This window comes from Camelus bactrianus, chromosome 18 (assembly GCF_048773025.1).
Source record: "Camelus bactrianus isolate YW-2024 breed Bactrian camel chromosome 18, ASM4877302v1, whole genome shotgun sequence".
In the NCBI taxonomy this organism is placed as follows: Eukaryota; Metazoa; Chordata; class Mammalia; order Artiodactyla; family Camelidae; genus Camelus; species Camelus bactrianus.
The window spans coordinates 24,225,248-24,252,767 of NC_133556.1; the positions used below are offsets into that span (position 1 = coordinate 24,225,248).

The 27,520-nt window shown below is 37.2% G+C and overlaps 1 protein-coding gene across 6 annotated transcripts in view; it reads left to right on the forward strand.

The window, feature by feature from the left end:
• Positions 1 to 22,954, forward strand: part of LOC141573915 (ankyrin repeat domain-containing protein 26-like) — an 88,923-nt gene extending 65,969 nt beyond the window's left edge. For 3 of the 6 annotated variants that reach the window (XR_012500367.1, XR_012500369.1, XR_012500368.1), the window contains 12 exons: positions 1,178 to 1,329; positions 1,820 to 1,990; positions 4,350 to 4,383; positions 4,666 to 4,807; positions 6,967 to 7,177; positions 8,374 to 8,557; positions 9,419 to 9,556; positions 11,009 to 11,521; positions 12,963 to 13,115; positions 19,479 to 19,841; positions 20,420 to 20,615; positions 22,208 to 22,954. Coding sequence is in view for 1 of the 6 variants with exons in the window: in XM_074346324.1 (XP_074202425.1) it covers positions 1,178 to 1,329; positions 1,820 to 1,990; positions 4,350 to 4,383; positions 4,666 to 4,807; positions 6,967 to 7,177; positions 8,374 to 8,557; positions 9,419 to 9,556; positions 11,009 to 11,521; positions 12,963 to 13,115; positions 19,479 to 19,586 (1,806 nt within the window). In the remaining 5 variants the exon portion in view is untranslated. Of the gene's footprint in view, positions 1 to 1,177; positions 1,330 to 1,819; positions 1,991 to 4,349; positions 4,384 to 4,665; positions 4,808 to 6,966; positions 7,178 to 8,373; positions 8,558 to 9,418; positions 9,557 to 11,008; positions 11,522 to 12,962; positions 13,116 to 19,478; positions 19,843 to 20,419; positions 20,616 to 22,207 lie in introns of those variants that run through there. The other 3 variants (XR_012500370.1, XR_012500371.1, XM_074346324.1) reach the window with 3 other exon arrangements.
• The last annotated feature ends 4,566 nt before the right edge of the window (positions 22,955 to 27,520 follow it).

Here is a 27,520-nt window from a genome sequence, read left to right on the forward strand (position 1 = left end):
AGAACTACATGTGCTCCCACATGTTCTTGAATCACCACTTTCGGGTGTTTCTGTTGAGTCACTTACATTATATTATTTAGTAAAATGTAGCAAGTTTTGGCATGTATGATTTTATTATATAGGTAGTATGAACCCTCAGCAAAAAAAAAATTCAGTATTTATCTCCAAAAGAGAAAACTTGAGTTTTGAGATGCACTGAATGATGTTTTTAGTTCCAGTAATAGATTTTTATAATGTGTGTGTTCTTTTGTGTGAGGTGCAAAGAATGTTAAGGATAGAACTCTGAAGGTGTTCTCCTGTAATAGAAAAAGGAGATGAGCCCTGCCCCCAACTTTGCCAAAGTCACACTTTTAACTTATCTGATCAATTTGATGAATTTATTTTGTGGCTTATTAGATTCAGTGTTAGAGAATTGTATCATCTCTTTTGACACTGTAAAATGCTGGGGAATACTGCTTTAGGGAATTTGGACAAATCACTTAACCTTTCTTGGTTGTGTTCCCATTATCAGTAAACAGTGGGGCTAAAGTAGATCACTCATTACTCCTATGCCGTCTAGCTATAAAATGGTCATGGTTATTAAATGTGAAATTGGGAAGCATTATTCCTTTTACAGAATTCCACACTAACTGGCAATTCATCAGTTTCACTCTGCTCCTTTCGGTAAAATTGGGTTTATATATTTTATTAAACACTTTTTTGATACCCCAGGATCCAAATGAAAGAAGAATTATAAAAAGTAGTAGGGAAAGGATAGCTTTAGCACAGAAAGAAGAATGTTTCCTTTCTGTTACTGAAGCACCAAGGTGTGACATCTTCTAAATCTGGCTGTTTAATGTAAAATCTAGGTGGTAAAGACAGAAGAGGACAAATTTTATGCCTTTGTCTTTCTATTTCTCTGTCTCTGCCATTCACATGGGGAAGAGTGGATGTAAGAGCACAACATTCAGAAAGTCCTTTTTGAAATTTTAGAAATTGTTTCTTTTCCTCAAACAGAAAGAAGCAGAATTTACAAACACTTCAATGACTTGAAATGATAAAAATTAAAATAAGCACAAAAATATTTTAATCAATTGAAATCAGGGCAAAGTCTGAGTCAAATGATAAAATGAATGAAAACAAAGTGTTTCTAATGAATAAAGTAATAATTACCCTTTGTATCAAACTTTCACTAAAGGTTGAAGTAGAAGAGAACAGGAACAAAAGTGAACTGAAAGGGTCAGAAACCATGTATGGTGGCAGTTACCATGAAGGATTAACTCGGCAGAGGAAGAGGGGAAAAAGTGATGACCGGCAGTTTCCTGCTCTGCAGAAAGGAGATTCTGATAGGTAAGCCTAGATCAGTATTCAGCAGTAGGTAATTATTATTTTCCTAGATACTGTTCCGCATTTCTTCCCAGGATCATCTCTCTACTTGCTTCCATGTATTTTGTACTCTTCCTTCCAGGTTCCCAGGACACACCTAAATGCCTTGTGCCTAATCTTTGTGCTCACATTCTAATCTCTTAAGTAGAATAATTTCCTCCTGTCTCTTTTGCTCATGACCTCCTGTTTATTTCCCTGTTCTGTAAAGCCTTCCTTATGCTCACTTTACTTTCATATGTTAGCTCTTGCTTATCACATTGTATCATAATTGTATATCTGTCTTTGAAGCAAGAATTTGTGTTTCCTTGCTTATGGTTGGCACTTGTTAACCATTTTGTGAATTAATAAATGACTGAAGATGGGTCAGAGTTGGTTTTACAAAAATTGTTTTTTTTAAAAATTTATCAGTAGAACTATTTTTTAAAAATTGGCTTTTTTATGGATTGTTTTAAAGTAGCTGTCCTGGCTTGCATATGAAGGAAGTAAAGAAGAATGAAAGTGGAAAACGGACATTAAAAGCATCTGTGACTTCACATGTATTGGAGAAGACTGCCTCACTGGCTGGTGGTCTCCTACACATGAATGAGAACAGCAGCTTAAGTGAAGGAGGTCAAGGTTGTGGCAGGTAAAATCTACAAATTCTTTATTTGTAGGTGAAGACGTATTAGCAGTGATTACCTTCTCTGGAAATAGAACAGCAGCATATAGTGCAAAGGCCAAGGCAAGAGAATTCTCAACTGTGTGGGAGGAACAGTGCCGAAAGGCTAACATGAGGACAAGTGCCTTTGACCGGAAGTAGTTTCAGTACTACGTTCCCAAGGAAGCCGGGCTGTAGTGAGTCGGTGTGAACAGCCCCTCAGAGGACATTCCCTGGGAAGGCAGGAGAGGACTGGGTGATAAGTGAAGGGGAACGTGGGGCTCGTGGGGGTTCCCTTTCTTTGTTTAATGATGAGACGGTAGATTGTAGAGCATGTCTCTTTGCTGTTGGATGCGATTCCATAGAAGACGTGTTTTTCAATTTAACTTTGTTTGCATTTCTGATATTAGAAAGTGTATTGATTGTACTATGTTATCTTTAAGATATTGTAGTAAACTATTCATGTATGGTTTTGTTGTAAGGGCTTATTCGTTAGTTCTGAAGCGTAATATTCTTACACAATTGAATATGCAGATAATGACTTTAAAGTTACACCATTGTCCATAGATTTTTAAAAATTGTATACTCATAATGACTATACAGACACTTAGGCCATACTGAATAGAGATGAATCATTCCTTGATGATTCTATAGTGTCCTTGACAGTATCATCATGAGTGGCTATGGTTTTGTATGCTATTGTAAAATATCAGGTTATATTAACTTAATATTTGCTTAGGTTCCAGGAAGAAGGGGAAGATTTTTTTATATATACAATAGAATAATAAACTATTAACAATCTATCACAGATGATTACTTTTGGATTACTAAGTTCTAAATTAAAAAAGCCATCATGGTCCATAAGGACCTGTCAAATGCATGAACAAACAGCTGAATGGATAATGAATGCCCGCTGATTAATGTCTTTAGCGAAAGCAAATCTTTATTAAAAGTAGATTTCCAGTATTGCCTAGGTCTAAAGTCTTTGTATTTTTAAAAAATAGGTGTTAAGATTCAGAAGTTATTATTATTATTTTCACTTTTTTTATTGAGTCATAGTCGTTTTGTAGTGTTGTGTCAAATTCCAGTGTAGAGCACAATTTTTCAGTTATACATGAACATACATATATTTATTGTCACTTTTTTTTGCTGTGAGCTTCCATAAGATCTTATATATATTTTGCTGTGCTATACAGTATAATCTTGTTTATCTATTCCACATTTTGAAATCCCAGTCTGTCCCTTCCCACCCTCCACCCCCTTGGCAACCACAAGTTTGCATTCTATGTCTATAAGTCTGTTCCTGTTTTGTATTTATGTTTTGTTTTTGTTTTTAGATTCGACATATGAGTGATCTCATATGGTTTTTTTCTTTCTCTTTCTGGCTTACTTCACTTAGAATGACATTCTCCAGGAGCATCCATGTTGCTGCAAATGGCGTTATGTTGTCGGGTTTTATGGCTGAATAGTATTATTCCATTGTATAAATATACCACCTCTTCTTTATCCAGTCATCTGTTGATGGACATTTAGGCTGTTTCCATGTCTTGGCTATTGTAAATAGTGCTGCTGTGAACATTGGGGTGCAGGTGTCATTTTGAAGTAGGGTTCCTTCTGGACATATGCCCCAGAAGTTATTTATAATTATGCCTAGACATAGAATAATAATAGAGATTCATTTACTACATTAGTTGAAAATACTTAAAAATAAATATTACTTTCTTAGCATATTGTGAAATGCAAGTATTGAAGCCAGATTGCCTGGGTTGGAATTCTGGGCAGACATAGGGGCTTCGACAAATGACTTAGCCTTTCTGTGCCTCATTTTCTTCCTGGGTAAAGTACCTAATGTATTACCTACCTCCCAGGATTGTTGTGAGGATTAAAATGTCTTTAAGACATGTAACGTGCTAATAATAATGCATAGCGGTTACATAGTAAGTCCTCAAAAAAGCTAATACCATGGTTATTAGAAAAGGGTTTCTTTCATATAAGGACTTCAGTAATACTTTCCAAACAGGTTTTATTGCCATAAAAGCCAGTTTTTATTGAAAAAGACAACAAGAAGAAAATCCTGGTGTATTTTTTCCTACCAAATAATACAAGTAATGTTATGTTTTTCCTTTTCCTCTGCTTGTCCCCTTGATTTAAATTTAATACTTTGTCAATAATATAATTGACATACTTTCTTTGTCCTTTAATGTTACTGTTTCCACTGTTTAATCCCTTTTATTGAAAATTAATTATCAATGCAAAGATTTTATATAAAAAATAATAGATTTACATATTTCTTGTATTTTCAATATTTAGTATTTGGCTTAAATGAATTGCTTTTTTCTTTTTTCAGGTCTTCAAAGAAAATGTCTACTAAAAAGGACAAGGTATAGTAAAATACTACTTATAAAAATATTTCCCTATGGTAAAAATAATACATAAATGATAAAAGAGTGGAAAAACAAAATCCTCCTTTGTTGTAGAGACATTTACTTAAAAATAATTTAGAAACACTATTGATAAAGTTAGCCTTTTGACAAAAGTCAGTTCTTTCGAGAAGTGTCTGTGTTTTTGCTCTCATAAAAAGATGGATATTTATCACCTCTGTACACTAAGCATATTTTATAACTATGTTGGAGACACTGTGAAATAGCATTATTTATTTGTAGGTCAAAGAGCAGATTAATTCTGTGGACGACCTCGATGACTTAACTCTGTCACCGGAAACAGCTTCTGAGGATCGCAAGTCGCTTTACCCTAATTGTAAGAATACCCTGAGGCTAATCGAAGAACTTGGCCCGGACAGTAAAGGTAGGACCCCCGTATGACTACACAGCCTTTTTAAGTATCTCGTGGTAACGTGTGCACACCTAGTACTGCCCCAGGGAGCACGGCTACGTTACAGTCCGCTGCGTCTCAGAAACCTGCTTTGTGTCAAAGCAGAATCAGACGTGTTGTGCACTGCCAGCCAGGGGCTGTGACTGTTCCCACTCCCTGTGCTTTCTGTTGACTCTGCTGCTCCTACGCCTTCACCCAAGGTCAGGTTATCACTGCTTCCCTCCTAGAATGCTGAAATCACCTCAGGACTTTCTTCTATGCTGTCCGCCTCCTGGAACGTTGGTCTACACCGCAACCATGATTACTAGATAGTTTTTAAAATTCAGATCTTTGTTACCCCCTTGCTTAAAATCCAGCTACTGCTTCTCACAGCTCCATAGTTAAAGGCCACAGTCCTCTGGCTTCATCTTGTTTCATTTTATTACCCTTCTTTCCACATGAGTTTTAGAATCAGCTTGTCAATGTAAAAAAAAAAAAAAAAAAAAAAGCTACTAGTGTCCTGGAAATTAGACGTAGATTATGTTGAATCTGTAGATTAATTCGGGGAGAACTGACTTCTTAACCATACGGAATTTTTAACCCCGAACAAAGTTTATTTCTCCGTTTAGGTCTTCCTTGATTTTCTCAGTAATATTTTAGAGTTTTTAGTGTCTGGGTCTTTCCATCTTTTATGAGCTTACCTGTATTTCTTATTTTTCAGTGCGGTTATAAGTAGTGTATTCTTATTTATTTGTTTGTTTTAAAATAATGTATTTTAAATTTTAGTTTCTGATGAGAGGAATACTGTTGATTTCTGTATACTGACTCTGTGCCCTCCAACCTGACTGAACCCATTTATTAGTTCTAGTAGCCTTTTTATGGATTCTCTCAGATTTTCTACATAACCAAAGGTGGTCAAGCTTTTTCTTCTTTAAACTACTGTCTTACTAAAGACAGTTCACGTTTAAGACTTGCAGCCAATAAATACATTCTCTGTCACAGCTAGTCAGCTCTGTCACTGTTGCAACAAGAGTAGCCATAGACAATACACAAGTTAATGGACGTGGCTGTATTTCAGTAAAACTTTATTTACCAAAGCAAGCAACCCGGCCCACAGGTTGGAGTTAGCTGACTCGCACCATGTAATCATATTCCCCGCTGATTAGCACAGTCTTACCTCTTCATTTCCCATCTAGATGTCTTTTGGTTTTTCATTTTGCCTGATTGCACTGGCTCCAGTATAGTGCTGAATAGAAGGAGTAAGAGAAGCCATTCCTGTCCGGTTCCTCACCTTCTGGGAAAAGCATTCCGTTTCTCACCATTGCATATGGTGTCAGCTGTAGGGTTAGCACAGATCTTTGTCATAGTGAAGACGTTCCCTTGGTTCCTAGTTTGCTGGAAGTTTTTATCAGGAATCGATATGGAGGTTTGGCAGGTGCCTCTTTTTATCCACTGACATGATCATATGGTTTCTTTTTTAGTTTGTTAATATGATGAATAACATTGATTTTTACGTGTTAAAACAGCCCTGCATTCTTGGGATACACCCCACTTGGTCGTGATGAATTTTCCTGTATTGTTGGATTTAATTTGCTAATGTTTTGTTTAGAATTTTTACCTCCATTTTCATGAGATTAGTTTTCTTTCTTGTAATATCTTTGTCTGGTTTTGGATTCAGGGTAATGTTAGTTTTATAGAATGAGGACATATTTCTTCCTCTTCATTTTTTGAGGAAAATTTGTGTAGAGTCGGTATTAAATTTTCCTAAAATACTTGGTAGAATTCACCAGTGTAACCATTGGGACTGGGATTTTCTTTGTCATAAGGTCTTTAAATAGGACTTCTGCTTTGGTTTTTAAGATATAGGGCTTTTTAGCTTATTTGTTCTTTCTTAATTGAGCTTTTGTAAATTCTCTCTCTGAAGGAATTTTACCCACTTCATCTGAATTGTCAGATTTACTTGCATAATGTTCATAATGTTACTTTGTCATTCTTTTAATATCTGCAGAGCTTAGAAGAATGTCTTCCATGTTATAGATGCTCAATATCCATTTGTTCAATATATGGATGAATGAATGTGAAAATGCACAGTCCTTTGTACACAAAAATTATTCATATATTTTGTTTCTATTTTTGTTTTCTTCCTAATGCAGATTCTGATAGGTTATTGAAGATTCAGGATCCAGTTCATTCATTCAGATCAATAGAACTGAAAGAATCTGACTCTGCACTACTTAGAGGAAAAATTAAAGAAATGGAAAATAAGGTGAACTGGCTACAAACAGAGCTGTTGAAAACAAGAGAAGAAACATCACAGTTAAAGCTTCAAAATGTGGAGTGGGAACGAGAGCTCTGCAGTATGAGGTACTGAATTTCTTGGTCTTAAAGAAATATTTGAACTCTTTATATTTACTTTAATACTGTAGGTATGTAGGAGAAGTCTTAAAATTGCTAACTTACCTTTTGGGATTTTACAGGGGAGAAAATTTCATTAATATTGTGGAATATGAGACTCTTGGAAATAACACAGCCATACACACACACACACACACACACACACACACACACACACATACACACACTACATTCTATATTTCTTTAAAAAAAATCTTTGATCCTTATCTCTCAATTGTCCTCCAGAAAGTTTATATTACTTTACATTCCCACTTGCAGAATTATGAAATGACCATTTTTCTCAAGGCAGAAACTGTAAAAAAAAATTATGCAGTTTGATTCTTAACATATGAATGGTTGGACTAAAAAGTAAAGTGGAGAGTTATTACTGGTTAGTTTTTTCAGCATCTCTCTCATACAGAGATAAGATTAGTTCAAAGGTCTATGCTGAAAGCACGGATTACTCTTAATTTCTTAATTACTTAATAGGGATCCTGCCTTGTACCAAAAGGGATTTAAAAATGATTTACTAAATAAATAATACTCAACAAGGTAAGTTCAAAGTGCTGCAAAAGAAGAAACATGAAGTGTAGGGCATCAGGGAGTAGACTCCCCAGCCTCGCCTTGGATTATGCTAATTACCGGGTCTGTGTTCTGGAAAAGACGTCTGCGGATGTTACCTTCCCCTGGAGATCATGTAGGAGTCCCTGTAATATCTCATGAAGTTGAAATTTTATTTCTCATGAACTTATAAACCTGTTTCTAAATAGCAACTTCTCTTTTAATTAATAACTAAATTCTCTGTCCTAATGAAGGAGTAATTTATGACTATGTGGGGAAAAAAGGGTAATTTTCAATTCAAACCTTACTGAATAATTGCAAAATTTCTTCCCTACACTATTGACCAGAGTTACTCTTGACTGAAACTCAGTAGCATTATGTGTTTTCATTGCTACTTTTCAAATATATATATATACACATAAGTCTATCATTATGAAGAGATTGAAGTGAGGAATTTAAAATGTGAGACTTAGAAATGAAAAAAAAAAATTGAGAACATACAAATTCCATTAGGGTAATAAATCAGCATGTGAAGAACCAGATCATAAAATGAACTTTTTATTTTCTAACAAAATAAATTTTAAGGTAAGCATATTTCACTGCAGATTCACATTAGAACAAGAAACAAAGAAGAAGAGAAATGCTTATATATTATATGAAAAAACAAAGGATGACTTGAAAAGAAAAGAGAAACAATACAATGAGCAAGTTTACCTGAAACAACAACTTGAAATCACTGCCCGAGCACTAGAATGCAAAGTGAAGAGCATATGGAATAAAGCAAATCAGGTAAATTTGTCTTTCATGAAAATTTCATATCTCTAACACTGTTTCATCAATATTCTTTATAATATTCTTTTGAATTAATCTGTATTTTCATTTAAAACAAGTAAGAGTTATCTCATCCTAAATATGAACTATGACATTTAGAGCTTAACTTACTAATTTCTTGGTGTTCTTGGCATCTAATAGATGCTCTGTGTCTTTTCTGAATGAAGGAATGGAAGTTAAATTGAGCTTAATTATTAACATAAGGATTGACGGTTTTGGTCCATTCAACAAAGTAACAAGTCTAATTCAAATCCATGAGTTAATTTTGGCTTTTTGAAGTTAAAATCCAGGCTGAATTGCCTTCAGACTGTGATGGAATTGGTTAAATGCCTTATAAAGAAATTTTCTTTCACTGGGATTTCAAAATTTGTAGATACTGACAGACATATGCAGAATAGATAAACAAGATTATACTGTATATAGCACAGGGAAATGTATACAAGATCTTGTGGTAGCTCACAACAAAAAAAAAGTCACAATGAATATATATATGTTCATGTACAACTGAAAAATTGTGCTCTACACTGGAATTTGACACAACATTGTAAAATGACTAAAACTCAATTTAAAAAGTGTTAAAAAAAAAAAAAACCTTTTTCTTTCATGATACTACATCCCTTGTGTTTTTGCTCTGTGATAAATTTAGCTGTCATATATATTAGAATTTGAGTTATTTATGTGCATTAAAGATCCCTGTGTTTAAAAAGGCTACTTCTTTTTAACAGTTTAAAAAAAATTTTTTTAAAGATTCTCCTCCTAAGCTTTTTTTGACTTTTTTTCATGGTATAAAACCCAAAACCTAATGAAATATGTCTCCAGGTTTTAGAAGAGCAAAATGATGCTCAGAGACAACTTTCTCGAGAGCAGAATGCCAGAGTAATACAAGATGAAATCCTGGCCCATCATCTTTCCCAACAAAAGGAGGCAGAAAAGGCTAATAAGAAAATGAATGCTGAGGTATTTCCTTTAGTCATCTTCAAACGTGTGTGTGTATGAATTTGTATACTTAGATAGTTTAAAAACCAATACTATAGGTACAGAAAGTATAGAGGGTTTTAAAAGCCTATATATGTAAATATATTTTCTGGGGGTTTCATTTCTGGTTCATTGGATAAAGCAATATTGTGAATTCAAATCCATTTGCCTGCAACAGTGACATAGTGACATTCACAATGGCCTCATCCAAGGAGAGGCTGTTCATATTTCCCGTAGGAATTGATGAACTTTCCATCATCTCAAAACTGTTGCTACTAACAGTAGGCATTCTAGTTTCTGGCAGTGATCTGACTCCTTTGATAGACAAATGGAGAGGTTACTTTATCATTTCCACTGATGGTAAGGAGGAAAAAGTATAGCCAGTTCAGAAACCGTAGTTTGGCGTAGTTTGGGTGTCATTCTCCTATGTGTGATAAAAAGTAACACTCTGCTCCATGTGGTATCTGATTTCAGTACAAGGAGCTTTTGAATATAGTGACAGACATGCCATAATCTATAGTGATAATTTATTGATCAGTATTTTATTTTTAATAAAACAGCTCACTGTATTTCCCTACTATTTCACATCCATCACTGTTATAAACACCATGAGGAAGAAATAAAAATTATTGCAGAAGCAAATAGTCTCCTGATTTTGTAAGAAGAGCTCTGTAAATTTGACCTTCTTTACCTTTAGTGTATTCACCATTAGGGACATAGAAGGTTCTCTTGTGTTTATATATTTATCCTACAGAAGTGGCTTTGGTTTGGTGTAAGAGTCAGAGAGTCAGAAGCCCTGGGGGAAACCCTGCAGCTTGCTTGTGTTTTTAACTCTTTATTCCAGAATTGTCACAGCTAACTGAGTTAACTGATGTTTGTAGACGTACTTAGTACAGTGCTTAGATTTATCACTTATCTGTAGATGTAATTCTTATAATTCGGTCTAAAAATGTTAGAAAGGGAGAATATTCATGGAATATTTTCAGGAAAAAATTTTTTAGGAAATTTAAGCTGTCCAAATATATACAGAGCTAAGGCTCTTACTTTGGGGGTAGCTGTAAAGGTTAGATGTCAGATATAATTTTTAAGTGTTTTCAGATTTATTCATTTCTTATTTTAAGCCTTTTGGGTTTGTTGTATTTCAGAGAAAGAAAGGCCTTCCCAGTTCTGAGCTTCGTAAACATCCTTTTGTGGTTTCTTTTTTACTTTCATGGATTCAGTATCTTTAATTAAATTTTTGAACTTTTGGGGATTTCTGCTTGTTTAAAGTTTGAGATTTGTATCCACCTTAAGTTCTTCCAGTTGGATACCCAGTTATTGCAAACTTTTTGTTGTATAAACTTAGAGATTAGTCTTTCACTTCAAAGGAAATTATGATATGTCAGTTTATTGAGTACAGTTCAAAGAGTAAGAGATGAGGGGTTTCACTTACAGGACACAATGGATTTTGAGCTGTCTGACCCAGAAGATAACAGCGAGGTGCTTCCTCAGCAACTTCCTGAAGCTGGAAGTCAATTCCGTGGCCAAGAAATTGAGCTCCATCCCAGGAGATATGCTTTTAGACCAACGACGTTGGTATTAGAATGTGTGCATAGAGACCGAGGCCAAGCCCAGTGTTCAAAGAAGGAAACTGAATCGTTGTCTCAGAGAAAACAAGGGAAAGTCAACAAATACATTGTAAAGCAGGCATTCTTGGAGGAGAGAGTATGTGAACTAGAAAGTGAAAACATGTTGCTTCGACAGCAACTGGAAGTTGCTCAAAATAAGGCCAAAAGCAAAAAGACAATAATTAATATCCCAGAGCCGTTTCTGGATCACATGGGAAAACTTGAAGCCATGAGCAAACGAGTTCTGATGCTGGAGGAAGGAAACAGGGAATTAGTCAATGAATACAAATGTTTAAAGGACAGACTGTATCAGCATGTAACTGACAGAGCAGAAATGAAAGTAAGTACCCAGAAAGGGAAGTAATTTTCAGAGTTCCTCAAAGAAAATTCAAAGTGGTATCTGATGGAAGCTGAATGTTGAAACTAGTTGAATATAAGAAATGTGTGCGCTATAAATATATACACTGTAAAGCAGCCTGAAAGCATATCTTGTATCCAGCAAACAAAAATTAGACCTGAGAGGTGCTTTACTTTGAGTAAAGATGCCGTGTCACCTGAACTTCTAAGAGATTAAGCTGTAAGTTGTTGATAGGTACAGACAGGTCTTAGTAATTTACTCTTATAGTGCCCAAGTCATTTTAATCGTTCTGTCACCACATTTTAGTATCGTGATGAAGCAGATAAATGAAATGCTCAGACCTAAAATGAGTATTTTGAAATTAAGATTCAACTGTGTGAACAAATAAAAAAAAGAGAGAGAAAAGATTCAATTGTGTGGATTACCTTGACAGTCAAATCCAGATTTCCCAGATGAACTGATGTGTAAATGCTGTATCTTGCAGTACTTTTCATTCAGTTGCTTTTCATATATTTTTAGTTGATATTTTATTTTTATTCATGTCAATTGGAATTAAATTTAGAGATATTTGCATCTCAAATCATGCATTGTCATGACCTCCACTCCTTAAAGGCATCTACTTTTCATTCAGTCATAATTTGGGACAAATGTAAATTTTAGCCAAACTGTGTTTGACTTAGTCTCCCCTGTTCTATTTATAATTTACTTTGAATATTTTTTCAAATAATGTGCTCACAATTCTCATTTCAAGGCTCAGTTAGTCATTTGGATCTAAGTTTGTCCAGTCCAGAGGGACTGGAGCGCTCTGTGGTGTACGAGTTTGGCATTGGGGTCCCCTTTTCAGACTGAGGAGGAGCAGCCAGAGTCTTGAGTGGCAGGAAGGGAATGAGTGGGAGGGGTGGGGGAGCTGTAGGACCTGCAGTCCAGGAGGCAAGGGATGCCAGGTTGTCTCAGGTCCCCAAAGGCCATTGGAATAACCTCATTTTTATTGTGAGATAGGAGTCTATTGGAAGAATTTAAACACCAGATTGAATATGTGAAGAACTCTGAACTTAAGCCTCTAATGAGAAAGAGGGAGAATGTTCCACAGTGTGGAACTTACCACCACTCATCCCACCCACACACCTGTTTCTGTTTGAGACTTCAGTGGGGGTAAAGCTTGGCCATTTCCTGGGAGGGGCAGGGAATGGCTGGTGGGGCTGCATCCATTGTCTAAGTTAACTTACTGTCAATAAGGCAGGAGGGTCATGCCTTCTGTGTCTTTAATGAAATTGGGTAAACAGGAATGTGTACCTATGAGGAAAAGAAGGTGAATTGATGTCTGTGGGGATAGTTCTCAAAGTCCATATGTTGGAGTTACATATTATTAATGTAACTTAATGATAAGGTGACTTAAAAATCAGTAACAGAGTTATCTCTTTAGGCCTGTATGAGACAGCTTCAACAAGAGCTGACTGACACCCAAAAGAAAGTGTCCATGTTGGAAGCTTCCCTGGAGGTGACAGCACATCATCAGACTAATTCAGAAAATGAGAGACAGGATTCAGAGAGGAAATCACATCAAGCTGCGAGCCCAGTATGTATGAAATTAAGCACGTCAGCCGTGAATGTGCAGCGCAGAGTGTTGCAGGACACTAGCTTTTCAGGGACAGCTTTCTTTTGTATCTTCATTATAATTACACTTTTATTACCTTTATGATGTACTTTTTTCTTAAACTTTGACTTTCATTCTGCCATTTCTTTATATGTTGTTTTCTTATAATATTTACCCTTAGAGAATTTGAGAGTTATACATCTTTCCTCACGGAAGTTAACTTTTTTCCCTATTAAACAGTATTTTTTAGTGATCTCTCACCACAATAAGGCAAGCTAGATAAAATCAGAGGATAATGTTTCATGGCATGTTCCAGAAAATTGGCATGTCGCACCTTCACTTTTGTGAATGGATATAGAATCTGTGTGTATTTATTTCATGGATTTCAGAGTAACTTGTGCAGAAAGGTCATTATACAAACCAGTTGGAGTTAGGTATCGCCTTCATTTTCCCTTCACTTTACGTATGTTGTCAAAGCATGGAGAAGTTCAGATCATGAATGTACACCCAAAATAGAGAATTAAGAAAATTGTCTAGATCCTGCTTTTGGATTGTTTTTTAACTTTATTGAGATATAATTCACATATTATAGGGGGGATTGCATAACTCAAGTGGTAGAGTGCATGCTTAGCGTACACAAGGTCCTGGGTTCGATCCCCTGTACGTCCTCTAAAAATAAATAAGTAAAACCTAATTGCTTCCCTCCACCAAAAAAAAAATAAAAATAAAAATAAAATTCACGTATCGTATAATTCACCCATTTAGGATGCATAGTTAGTATCTCCTAGTATATTCAGAGATGTGCAGCTGTCACCACAATCAATTTTAGAACATTCCCATCACCCCAAAAAGAAAGCCTGCATCCCTTGGCCATCACCCCCAGCCCCCCGTCCCCATCAGCCCCCGGCAGCCACCAGGCTGACTTGTGTCTCTACAGATGTGCCTGTTCTGGGAGTTTCACATGAGTGGAATCACATGCTGTGTAGTCCTTCATGATTAGCTTTTTTCATTTGACAAAACGTCTTCAAGGTTCATCCACGTTACAGCGTTTGTCAGTATTTCCATTTCTGTTTATTGTCGAACAGTACTCGGTTGTGGGGCTAAACCGTTTATCCATCCATCAGTTGATGGACCTTTGGGTTGCCTCTGCTTTTTGGCTCTTGTTAATGATGCTGCTGTGAACATTTCTGTGCAAGTTTTGGTGTAAACATGTTTTCATTTCTTTGGGGAATAGACTTAAGAATGGAAATGCTGTCATATGGGTCATATGGTAACTGTGTTTTACCTTTTGAGGAACTGCCATACTGTTTTCCAGAGTGGGTGCACCATTTAACATTTTTATCCAAAGTGTGTAATTCTCCCAATTTCTATGCATTTCTGTCAGCACTGGTCATTAGCTCTCCTGGTAGGTGTGAACTGGCATCTCATTGTGGTTTTGGTTTGCATTTTTCTGATGACTGAGAATGTTGGGGATCTTTTCATGTGCTTATCCATTTGTGTATCTTCTTTGAAGACCTGTCTGTTCAGCTTTTTGCCCATTTTAGAATTGGATTGTCTTTTTATGATTGAATTGTAAGAGTTCTTTCTGTATCCTGGGTGCAAGTCTTTGATCAGATGTAGGATTTTCAGGTGTTTCTCCTGCTCAGCAGCTTGCCTTCTTACCTTCTTGATGTTGTCTTTTGAAGAGTAGAAGCTTTTAACATTGATGAAGTTCAGTTAGTCTACTTCTGTCTTTTACTGTCCTACCTAAGAAACAAGTGCCAGGTCCAATTATGAAGACACACACCTGTGTTCTCTTCTAAGAATTTTGTAGTTTCAGCTCTTTCATTTTGAGTTAGTTTTATATATATTGTATGAGGTAGAGGTCGAATTTTGTTCTTTTGCATGTGGATATCCAGTTGTCCCAGTACCATTTGTTGAAAAGACTATTATTGTCTCATTCAGTTATTTGACACTAGTATTGAAAATCAATTGACCGTAAATGTGAGGGTTTGTTTTAGATTCTCAGTGGTGATGCATTGATCTATGTCTGTCCTATGCCAGTACCAATTCATATGTTATGAGAACTGTTTCCGAGTCATCTTGCGTATTACCAGTTGTTTTACATAGTGATAAAAAGTCAGTGTCGTGGGATGTCTGCAACTACTTCTGTGGAGATTTGCTGCTTCCTGAAGGGACCTGTGGCCAGCTTATGCCTTGCTGACTCTGTGACATGACAGAAAGTAGGCTTTCAAAGATGAAGTCCATTCCTCCCCCCATTCAGACCTTTAGTTTCTCACCCAGTGCCTCCCACTTCACTCCAGTTTCCATCAAATCATGGTCACGGGATCTGCTGACTTAGCCTGCAATATACTTCATTATGTTGCACTCATTATAATTCATAGACTCGTCCATAGATTTCACTATCTAGAGGCAATAGATTAAGCGTGGAGAAGATTAATTCAACCTTCCTCTTTGGAAGCCTCTGTAATCCATCATCTCACGGTTCATGATGAAGTCCTCTTTTGGCTTGGTTCGTGTGTGTAACACTGGTGCCGATCTTGTTCTTGGTGTAGATCCTGCATTCTCAGCTCCCTGTGTCTACCTCCTTTTACTTAAAAAGAGAGATGCCTAGCTGTGTTCTATAGCTTAATGCGTAATTAATGAAATAAATATTTCATCCCATCCAAGGAAAATTTTTAAGAGTACAGCTGTTAAATACTAGATAATATTCAATCAGTTTGTCAGAAACAGATAACAGATCAGTAATTTGAATTTCAAAAGTTCAAAGCCAGTCTGTGTGATATGCAGAAGCATTGTGCTACAACATAAAGCTGAGACAGTCTTACCTTCCCTTACCAACAAGCTTTTAAGTAAGGTAAAGGAAAAATTGTATTTAATTTAAATACTGCCAAAGGACACTACATTTATGGTTCCATAATATTTTATTTTCTCTCTGAGGAAAGGAAAGTGAAGAGTAAGTGCTAGATTAATAAGTTCTCAAAGCTGCCTGTCTCTTAGAAGATCAGTTAATTGAAATGAGGTAAAAAGGCTGATTTTGGTAAACTATTTCTGGTTGTTCTTCAGTTATTAGACTTCAAATCCTATGTCTCCTTGCTTACCTGTCTTCCTTATCCTCAAAGTTGAGGGGAAACTGTGAAATACATGCCTATGTGTAAGAAGCTGTAATTGGAGGGAACTCTGAAGTACCTTCCTTCTCACTAGTTCTTAGGTCTTTCTTTCAGCTATCTGCTATTTCTTAGCACTTTGTCATTAATAAGTTAATCTCAACATTTGTTACTTTCCACTTTATAGGAGACCAATTTCTCCTATATTCAAGTTACATTTCTTATTATCTTTTTTCACCCACTTTTCTGTTTATCTGTTTTTGCTTAACAAACTCCCCAAAGTTCAGTGGCTTAAATAGGCATTTATTTTGTTCACAACCTGCGCTTAGGAATAGTGTGGCCAAGACAGCCGGCCCCTGTTCCTCTCAGCTTCAGGTGGGGCAGCTGGAAGGCGGGGGCTGGAATCGCTTGAAGGTTCATCCATTGATGTCTGGTGGTTGATGTTGGTGGTGGGCTGTGGCTTTGGTGGGGCAGGCAGGTGGACCACCTCCCCTGGAACACCTAAGCTGTCTTTGTGGCCTGAGCTTGCCCTCATGAGCCTGGGTTCCAGGGTTAAGAGCGAGGCAGAAGCTGAACTGCCTTTTCAAACCTGCCCTGCAGTTCACTCGGTGCCCCTTTCACCATTTGCTGTTCTTTAGGAGCAGGGCACTTAAGGTTGGCCCATAGTCTACCTTTTTTATGGAACTAATTTTGAAAATTTATGGAGACATTCAAAAACCAGCATAATTACTCATTAGCCACAATGTTTTCTTACTGCTTCCATATGAGAAATACACTTATCCCCACTCAGTCCCCCAGCAGGTCTCGGTCGCTGTGGTGTTAGGCTCAGGCTCCAGTCCAGGGTCTGACTTTACCATCTTCACCAGATTCAGGTGGGGTGAGGTTCCTGGGCGTGGTTTCTGGAGTACAGCCTCTTGGGTACACTCCTCTCAGTGCTGAGGCTTGAGGATAAGGAGACACGGGTTATTTACCGCCACACACCCGACATTCTGCTGAACTGCTAAGGACTCCCTCACTCACAGATGGAAGATGGGAGGCACACTGGCCCGTAGCAGTTCTGAAACGCAGCCTGATGCTCGGTCTTTGATTAGGACTTAGTCCCAACCCTGGGAGGGGTTCTCCTTCGCTGCCCTCTCTGAGCTCTTTGTTCTGTCCCTTTCATGAGCAGTGGCCTGTGTTTGCAGCTGAGTAGTTCTCTCAAGCCAGCTTCCTCCTCGTAGACCTTCTAAGAAAAACCCAAAGGCCTCTTCCCGTTTTGCACTGTCTGTCTCTTTCAGTCCAAGCTAGCAAGCAGTGTTTTTGCTACCACAGTTCTCCTTAAAACTGAGTTTCCTGTGAATTTTACTGGGGTTCATGCCATTGGAAAAGCTACTCTCACGTCTTTTTGAGATAAAGTCTTCACCTTGGGCTTTCTGTGAAGCTGTTGTGGGACCATGCCTTTAAAACTCTTATGCTTTTAAGATCTTTAAAGGAATTTGAGGCAGCACCTTAAATCTTTCCAAGGTCTTAACAAAGTCTTGGCTTCATCTTTAGACTGTTTTCCTGGCAGCACCCTAGATTGGATCTTAGCCCGGAAGCCATTTCTCTGCTTGCCCATTGTGTGACAGTTGGGCACATGGAGATGCTTTAAATAGGATACAGATACTTGAACCCAGTGAGTCCTAGTTCCTTTATATTTAATAATCTTTTTGTTTGTTTTAGCTTATTTCTCTGGTCAATTTTACTTTCAGCTGTTAGGTAGCAAGAGTCCCGTTTCCTCCGGCTTTAGTGTCATTTTCTTCCCTGGCCTAGAAGCCTTCACTCTCAGCCCTTCAAGGGCCCTCAGGCTTCCACTAACAGTCTCGTGGACACTTTGGATTTTCACTCTTACTCTTCTCTACATCTGTTCAGGTTTCACCTACCTCCAGGTTCAAAGGCATCCCCACATTTTGGGTTCTTTTTTAATGGCTGTGCCCCATTTTTAATATCGATATCTGTGCCAGTTATTTATTGCTAATAATTTATATAATAAACTGCCTCAAAGCCTGGTGACTCAAAACAGCATTTGCTTGGTTCACAAACCCGTGTTTAGACAAGGCTCAGTGGAGCCAGCTCATTTCTTCTCCACTTGGCATCAAGCGGGCACTAGAATAATCTAAAGGCTTGTTCCTGCTCACATCTGGAAGTTGGAGCTGGCTTTGGTTAAGGACACTCCCTGGGGTCATCAGCTGGGACAGCTGCATGTACAAAGACTCAGTAGGTGGCCTGGGCTTCACAACGTGGTGGCTGGGTTCTAAGGGTGAGCATCCCTACGGAGTGAAAGTCAGAAGCTATTTAGCCTTAGAAATCACACAGCAGTGCCCCACATTCTGTCCCCTAGAAACCAGTTGACTGAGGCCAGTACATACTTCAGGGGAGGGAATTTCATAGGGGAAGTGTCAAGGAATTTGTAGAGATGTTTTACAACCACCACCTCCGCCTGCCTTGTCTTAGCAAATAATCCTTCTATCTGAAGGAAAGTGGTTCTTCCCAAGTCCGTGTCACTGAAATTCCAGCAAGTTGTTTTGTTTGTTTTTGTTGAGTATGTACTCTTGTTTTGCAGAGAGCCACAAAGGATTACAAGAATTAAGGCTTTTTTGTTTGTTTGTTTGTTTAGAAAAATGTATGGATCACCTTACTAAACCACTACAGTTGGAGATGGATTTCTCCTTAACCCTGCGAATCATTCATTGCTCCTTGGAATGCAATTCAAACTAGCATAAAATATTTGTAGTTCAGAGAAAGGCTTATGGCATTAGAACCCATATTTGTAAGATGTATTAATTGCATTTTTTTCACAGTCTTGTTTTGGGAGACATTTATTAATTCAGCCCTAAGTAACTCAATATGATCTCCCTAAAATTAAAAATCATGGAGAGTTAAGACTTGGGTTAGGAAGGGGTAAGAGACTTTCCACTAAGAGGTGCCTTATAGTCACCTTTTTATGTAGGAAAGACATGAAACAATTACAGAAAAATAAGAGTGTAAAATCAAGCACAAATGTATAACAAAGATGACGACAGTGAACAGTATATTTTCGTGACTCTTGGTGGTTTGAACTTCTTTCTTGATTTTCTGGGTAATTTGAGTTTCTCCATTCCACAAGGCAGATACCATTTTATTGTAACTGAATTTATTTCAACCTTTGATGCTGGGTTAGAGTTAGGCTGTTCTTGGTCTGCTAACCTCATTACCAAACAGTGTTATCTTCTTCATGCAGAATGCTGATCCTCCAACAAAAGTGGAATCTACATCTTCAGTACTTCTCCATCTGAGTGCAGAAACTCAACTTTTTCTAAAGGAGTTATTATCTATGAAAGAATTGTAAAAGAAATGTGACACACTAGAGGAGAAGAAGAAGTTGGAAGAAGAAGTAGTAAACCTCAGACGTCACCTAGAAATGAACACAGTGGAACGCAGTCCAGTAGAGCAGTACAAACGGGAGACTGAAGAGCGAGCAAGACGGGATGTAGCAGAAAAATGGAAAGAACTCAGTCAAGTCGTGCAGTACAACCGGGAGACTGAAGCGAGAGCAAGACAGGATGTAGCAGAAAAATTGAAAGAAATCAGCCAGTTTGTACAGGTGAAGCGTTGATCTGTAACGTGCTCTAACTCACTTTGCTGAGAATTAGATTTCGGATGTGTACATTTTATGTGTTTCCTCTGCTTCCCATATAGCAGTTTGTTTTGTAGATTTCTGGAAGGATGGCCGCATTTCTTACTCCCTTTAAATAATTCAGTTTCCATCATTACTATCATTAGATTGATCTTCCAGAACAATTGTCACTAGAGAATCACTTTAAGGCCGATTGGTGTAAATCAAGACTACTAGGAGGAAAAGAATATATTGTGGTGGAAATACTGTGCCACACTCTTGGATTACTCTTAGGTTGTATTGTTCAATTTTTAAAATTTTAAATTGATCCTATTATTCTTTAAACTATCACATTACACGAGTACTAATATAAGAGTGATTCAACTTTAATTTCGTAATTCAGATTTAATTCACTTGACATTGATGATAAGTATTTTAAAGTTCAGCTTTTCTTCACACTTAAAATTGCTCTCTGAATCACTGACTCAAAACTAAAAGGAACAAATATAGTGTAATTACTCAGGTTATAAGTATTTTTAAAATTGTATCCTTTTATTTTGCTCTAGGCACAAGCAGCATCTCAAGAAAACTCATTAAGAGAGTATAAACGTGCTTCAGTAAGTCAAATGGAATACAAAGTTAAAGATCTGGAAACTGAACTGAAAAGTTTTACTTTTCTAATGAAAAAGAATTGGAAAAATACAGACAACTGTACCTGGAAGAGCTAGAAAATAGAATGTCATTGGCAAGTCAACTAAACTCGTAAGTGAAAACGTAGCATTATAGAAAATAATTTAGGTCATTAATTTGCCTCTTAGGCATAATTTTTATTGAGCCAAGTGCATGAGGTGAGTAGCAAGTGAGAGCTAACTAGATAGTGTAATTTTGGGAAATGGTGTTAGTAAATGAACTCTCCTTAAAATGTCAGTCCAGGGCAGTTTGCATCTCACTGCCTTTTGTTGCTTTTACATGACTTTATTTTTTGTATTTGCATATATTTAACCTGATCTAGTCTTTAAGCTAGGGGTTTTGCAAACTTTGTAATTTAGACAGCCATATTATCACAAAATTTCTAGCTGGAATTCCCAGAAATAGAAATGTTAATGAGTTTAAAATTAACTGTGTTTTGGAAGAGTACAACTTAAAGCCAAGGGGCCCCATTCTGGTGTTTGGTGAATTTACTTTCTTGATTGTGATATTTGGTGTTACCACTAGTGGGCACCATGAGACGAAGTACTGTATCCTTCTAAGTTTGTCTCCGCTACGTAAAGGCATGCTTGGGAAAGGGGGAAATTAACATGGGGTGAAGGGCAGTATAGTGGTTCACAAAGTGGCTAAAAAGAATATGGTGGCCTGCCCGAGGGGGTGTGTGGAAGACAGAAAGGGCAGAGCCCACCTCCGGTGCCTGAATAACAGTGTTATAAGCTACAGGTCTCCCCGCTATCCAAAAGTAGAGTGTTTCTATGAAAGTTGTCGGTGTAAAGCAAAGAGGCAGTTACCTTAGGACACATCTTGCTGGTGGGTGCATAAAAGAAATATGCATAAAGCACAGGTGCTTACAGACACAGTCCAAAGCTGTGGCGGCGTGATGCCGGGATACTGAGTGTGGTTCTGGGGAAGGAGCTCGGTGGGGCCCCTCTCGCTGCTTGGGGTGCTCGTTGCCCCTCTGATGGCTTGGGCTAAAACAAGCACCCAGTGCTATTCTGGCTTTTTGCTTTTTTTTCATAAAAGTGAAAATGTGCTTGAGATTTTTTTAGTTATGGAAAACAGGTGTTGATGTAGGCCTCTGGTAAAAGCAAAGTAACAAAGTGAGCTTTGGGAAATTGGGGGACACTTGAAATTGCCCCTGGCGCTGTCGTAGTTCTTTCCCACCGTGGACTGTGCCACCTGGTGCCCCCCCTAGAGGTGGTGGCTCTAAACTGTTCCTCAGTGCTACATGCTTAATTTCTCCCAGGTAATGAGTGAAATGTGTATATAAGGGGGGTGAAAGCAAATGCTTGAAAGTGGCTTTGAGGGATGGTTTATTTTTTATTTCTAAACTGGTTTACTGAGGGTGAGTATGTCTAGATGCAGCCAGTGCAGAAGGCAGCGGGAATCCTCTGTGGGGGCGTCTCCATCTCTGACTCTCCCCACTTTGAAGTACTTGTTAGTTAACGGCCCCCCCAGGCCCATACATCCTTCTTTAGGACAGTTTTAAACTGTAATTGTTTACAGTAGGTCTGCGCTGATGTATTTTTTGGTGTCAAAACACAGTTTAATGGGGCAATCTGTTTACTATTACAGCAACTTTAAAAATACACATCACTTAGGGAGAAAATGAAATGAATGAAATGTGTGTTTTGCAATCCCCGCAGGGCTAATGAGAGGCTGGCAGAGATGAACACTAAACTGCAGCTGGAGAAACAGCACAAGAGTTCTTTCCTCGGCTTTGTTCCTGCAAGGCCTGTTGATGGACCGCCTTCTGCTGAAAGTTCTACTACTAGCGTAGAGCCCAAAAGGAATGTTACTCGAAGAAGGAACTTCAGGAATTTTTCAGACCCTTCAACTAGCACGGGCGGTCACTTGTTCACGATTAGTTGTATTATCTTTTTTCCCTTGGGTTTCAGATTTCTGATATAATTCTTGTTTTTAATTTGATGAAATTCTGAGTTGTTTATTTGACTTCTGCACACTAAGTAAAAGCCATAATTAATTGTGCTAATAAAGAAAGGAGACAGAAATTTTATAATTTTTTAAAGTCCCTGGACTTGTAATTTTCAAGAGATACCTGTCATTAACTTTATTCAATCAATGCAACTAAACTGACAAATTTCAAATTTCTTCAAAAGCTCCATTTTAAATTCTATTTTAGAAATTAAGTATTATTGCCTAATAACTAGAGATACACTTTCCAATGTTTGGCTTAGTTTCTGATTGATTTCGGTTTGGCATTGGTTCACAGTAATTTTCAAGTTTGCCTGCACCCCAGTTTTTCTGCCCCTAAGCATAAGTAAATGATTGGCATCGAGATACTTAACCACATACAGATGTTTTTTATTTAAAGGAATCCAAGATAAATTCTTTTTATGAATTCAATAAACTTGTAACACTAAAAACATTAAGTTCTGTTTTTAAGTTTAAAATTTTTATCATTTTCTTCTGTAAGAGTACATCCTTAATTGCTATTTTACTTATAGCATTGTTATTTTAATTGTTATAAAATGTCTTACTGAGCAGTTGTAGAACATTTCTAAATATGTAGTCAAGTATAGCAAGTATTTAAATTTTTAAAATGAAGTTCGCTTCTGTCTCTGTCTTGCCCTCACCTGTAGGAATACCGAGGTGGCAACGATAGGGAGTCTTTAAATTACAACCAGTTTTCATTGTGTATCGTTGTTAAAATAGCCATTTAAAGCGGTGCGCGTTGGCTTATGGTTTGATGGTGTTTTCATGATCTTCTTGATGTAGAGAAAGGTAGCACAGGCCCTTGTTAAGTGAGGCCCCAACCTGTTTCTTCTCACTTGGCTTCATGTCATAATAAATCGAAGAAGAAAAAAGCTCAGGTTTCGTAGACAGTGTTGTGGGTAAATCGAGTCTAAGTGCTTCAGAGTCATGAAACCAGACTGCGTGGTGTTAAAAAAAAATGCATGGCTAACACTTCTGTCAGCGGCTAAGCATGATGCAAACTCGAAATGTTTTCATTAGTTGTCACCAAAAAATCGCCAGTGTGTCATTTACAGGATGATGGTGAGTGTGAGTGCAAAAGCAATGCGAGAGAAAGCTCCTGAGGACAGTTCCTTCCTTTAATGTTTTTGGAGGAAAGAGGTGTCTATTTTTTAGTACTTGTAGGTACACTGGAAAATAACTTATTTTAAACTCAGTGTTGTACTTCCAAGGCACACGTAGTTCTTCTGTGGGGCCGTGGGGCCAAATCACGCTAGATTTAGCAGGGAGATTAACAAGCCCCGCTCTGTCCGGGTGCAGAGACACGGCTTCCTCAGCACTACAGGGTGCTTCACAGGAGCTATTGTACAGTTACTGTTTACAGATTTCTTAGTCAGACTTAGAGAAAGAAGGTGCCTTCTGGAATTGCTAGGGATGTAATTATTTCTGCTGGGAAAACATAAAGTAATGCTATGAGAGGTGTGAACATACTGTCATTTTAATGACAGGAAGGGATGGGTTTTTGCATGGGGCTTAACAAAACAACAGACTTGCACAGCTTTTCAGCTATGGTTCTAGAAAGCAAAATGTTCAAAACGACATTGGGATTGACTTTAACATTCTCCTTTATTTGCAAGGTTTTAACATTTTGGACTGTTCCTACTGTGAAGTTCCAGCTTGCTCCGCATTTTTTTCTAGCTTGACAGAAGTGTTGTTCTAAGTCTGTGATTTCAGTCGTGCTGGTTGTCGAAGGAAGCTTTTTCCAGTTCATAACACTTGGGTTTATTGCCTCTCTTACTGCTGCATGAAGTATAGCCTTTTCCCTTGTCATCGTTGTAGTGGTAACAGATGGACCCCTTATCTGTTTTGCTAATTTTTACCCTCAGATTTCACATTCTAGTTTATTTCTGGGATGTTTTGTCCTACATGTCAGAAGCAATTTTACAGTTTTACTCAATTGTGTTACTTAACTTTATTACTATAAAATACAAAAAGTTAAAATTAGCCTGAGCAGATACATCGCTGTTAGATTTTCTTGCACATAGAATTTTTTCTGAGAACTGAAAACTTAAAAATTGATTCCAGACAATATTATAACAGGCAAAATCTCTCTGTTTTAAAGACTTTTTTATGTTCAAGAGTTTTTAAGTATTGGTGTGCCTAACATGAAGCATGGCCACAATAGTTAATAAATGTCCTTCAAATCTATTTTAAATAGGAAGACTAAATTTTACACTGATTGATTTTGGACTTTTGGTGTATTACTGACACTTTGAAACGTTTTCTAATGATTTATTTCAATAATTTTTAAATTTCTCAAATGTCCATTCAGTTTAGCAGCCCTTTTTCTAAATGGGATTATACCAATGCACCAGAGCTAAAACGATTAATATTCCTAAGACTTTAACTTTTTACATGACACAGCACTGCGTCTCAGCAGTATCTTGGTCACGTTTCTTTTAAAAGTAGGCTTCCAAGGCAGGGCACATCCACTCAGAATTTTAATTCTAATCAAACTATCACAGTAGTTAAGCTCACTTCTCATAAGGTGGAGGCAGAGTTTAGTAACCTTGTTTCTGGTATCAGTTCTCTACTCTGAGGACTCCCTCCTGCCCTCATTTCATTTTGTCTGAATGGACAAATGAGGAAGCACGTTATCTTTTGAAAGACAATCACTCAACTTCTTCCAGTTCTTTTTCTTTCATTCACTTTTTTCTCTGGACTTAATTTTTTAGCTCCTTGATCAACAAATTCTTTCTCATTTCTTTTCTCTGCAGTAAAATACATGTATTTAATAGTTACAAACTGACAAGTGTCATTTCCTTCATACGTTAACCTATTTACAACAGGATACTGAATGAGAGTGGTTAAATGCCTTGGTTTTATTACATTTCTGGAATTGTACTTATTTTTATAACATTTAAAATAAGAATGATACCAAGTTTGAACTTAAAAGTATCAATAATCTGAAAATATATTCACTTCGGAAATGAACGTGTGTGTATACGTGTTGGCAAGTGTGTTTTTATCAAATTGATCTCAGAAAGAGAGGGCAGCATTATCTTCCAGCCTGTGACCTCAGTTTTGACCTCAATCCTGCAGTGTCCCCAGTGGGACCTTCCATTTCTATGGGACATAGTCTGCGAACTGCCAGTTATGAGAGAATCCTCCTAATTAAAAATCATTAGAATTAAATCTTGCTGATACATTGTCTTCCTGTGTATGATTTTCTCACCTTTCTGTGTTTTTGTTAAATGGAAAAGTTTAAGTAAAACTGCAGGTGCCTTCTCCTTATTAATGTTGGACTTCAGACCACTTCCACCATCTGGACATAGGGGTCCTCACCTAGAAATAAACATAAAGGTCCCAGAAGTACCTATTTAGGAAAATAGCTTTGCAGAGGAAAAGATAGTAATCTCACATTCAACTCATGTAAAAGTGTGATCTACATTTTGCATAGTGTTTATTAATGGTTATATGAATTTATTTCAGTAAAGGCTTTTCCCTTCATCTGCTAGGCGTTTTTCACTTCACTGGCACTGTTGTCACGTTGTTGATGGCATAAGGCCTCTCTAGAATGCTCTCGTCAGACAATGTTATGGAAAACAGGCTCTGAAAATATTGGCAAACGGTAGCCAAAAATCTTGTCTTTGCACCTAACATTTACAAAGGCCTGGGCTCTCGTGTCGCTGTTATCACCACAGTGTTTATTATGTTCATGTACTATTTTAGACCCTGTTTAGTGAGCGGGTGACTTTTATAAGAAAGATTTTTAAAAGAACACTCTAGATGGGGACACTTGAAGTCTGAAGTGTCCCCACACATTTCATAATTAAATACGTAGCTAATTAAGTCAAGTTTCAAAAAGTTGGCCCTAGTTTCTAGAATGGAAACAAAGTTACAGTTAAAGAATTAGGTATTGTTTTCCTTGTTTCTAACTCTAGGAAGTTGTGAATCAGAAACCAACTTTGAAAACTGGCACTAGCCTCTCCTTTTCTTTTCTTCAAGCAGATTTTCTGACATAAATATTTTAGTCATCTACAGAGAGCAAAATACATTTAACTTGTTTGCAGTAGAATTTTCGCTTGACATTATAACAGAACCCCTTTCTTCATTTTGTGTATCTACGATTCTGTACTAAAAACATTAGCATAGAACAGACCTTAAAATCTTAGTTTTCTAAAAGTGCAGGAATGGAAAGCTCATTTTAAGGAAAAATCCATTAACGTTAAAAAAAACTAAACTTTTATAAAGGGTAATTTTTCTAAGAATGACAACGTAATGCATTCAGTGTGAAACATGAATTGTTGAAACTCTTTGTGCTCATAAGATCGGGCATCGCCCTGTAAAATTATGTGTACGTGACAGGGCAGTATTTATTGTGCTTTTCATCAAGTGAATCTAAATAGCCTTACATATGTATGTTCTCTATTATCTAAAATCAAAGTAAGTAGCAATTTATTTCATTCATGTGATTATTTTTCGTTTAAGCAATCCCCAAGTTAGGTCAAGTCTCTAAAAGTAGTATTTAAAGGCCACATTTCATAAGCTAGCTGTCATTCCTATAATAGTGTTTCTCGTTTAACTTAAACATTAAAAATAATATTTGACTCATTTCAGATGCAGAAGAAGTCGATGATTTATATAGCTACAGAATTGAAAGAAGGTATGTTGCCAACATTTCTGAATTAAAGTTAGACGTTGATTTCCGAACTACACTGTAAACAGTAAATGGCACCTCTTTCTATTGTTTGAATAACAGATACTATGTTAAATGTTTTTCTTACACATATCTAGTGAAAAATGTGAAAGCTTAATTTCATTCATAATGATAAATATACTTATTCCTCGTGTATTCCTCATGATCCATAGCTTTAAAAAAAACTCAAGAAGTCTGTGTTCTCTATTTCTGGCTGTGCCCTTCCTCTCCTGCTGTCCCCGTGGGCCTGTCACCTGCGCACGGACCTGTTCTCAGAAAGCATGGAGGTCATCAGCTCGAGTTTCTGGTAGTGACTGAGGCCAAA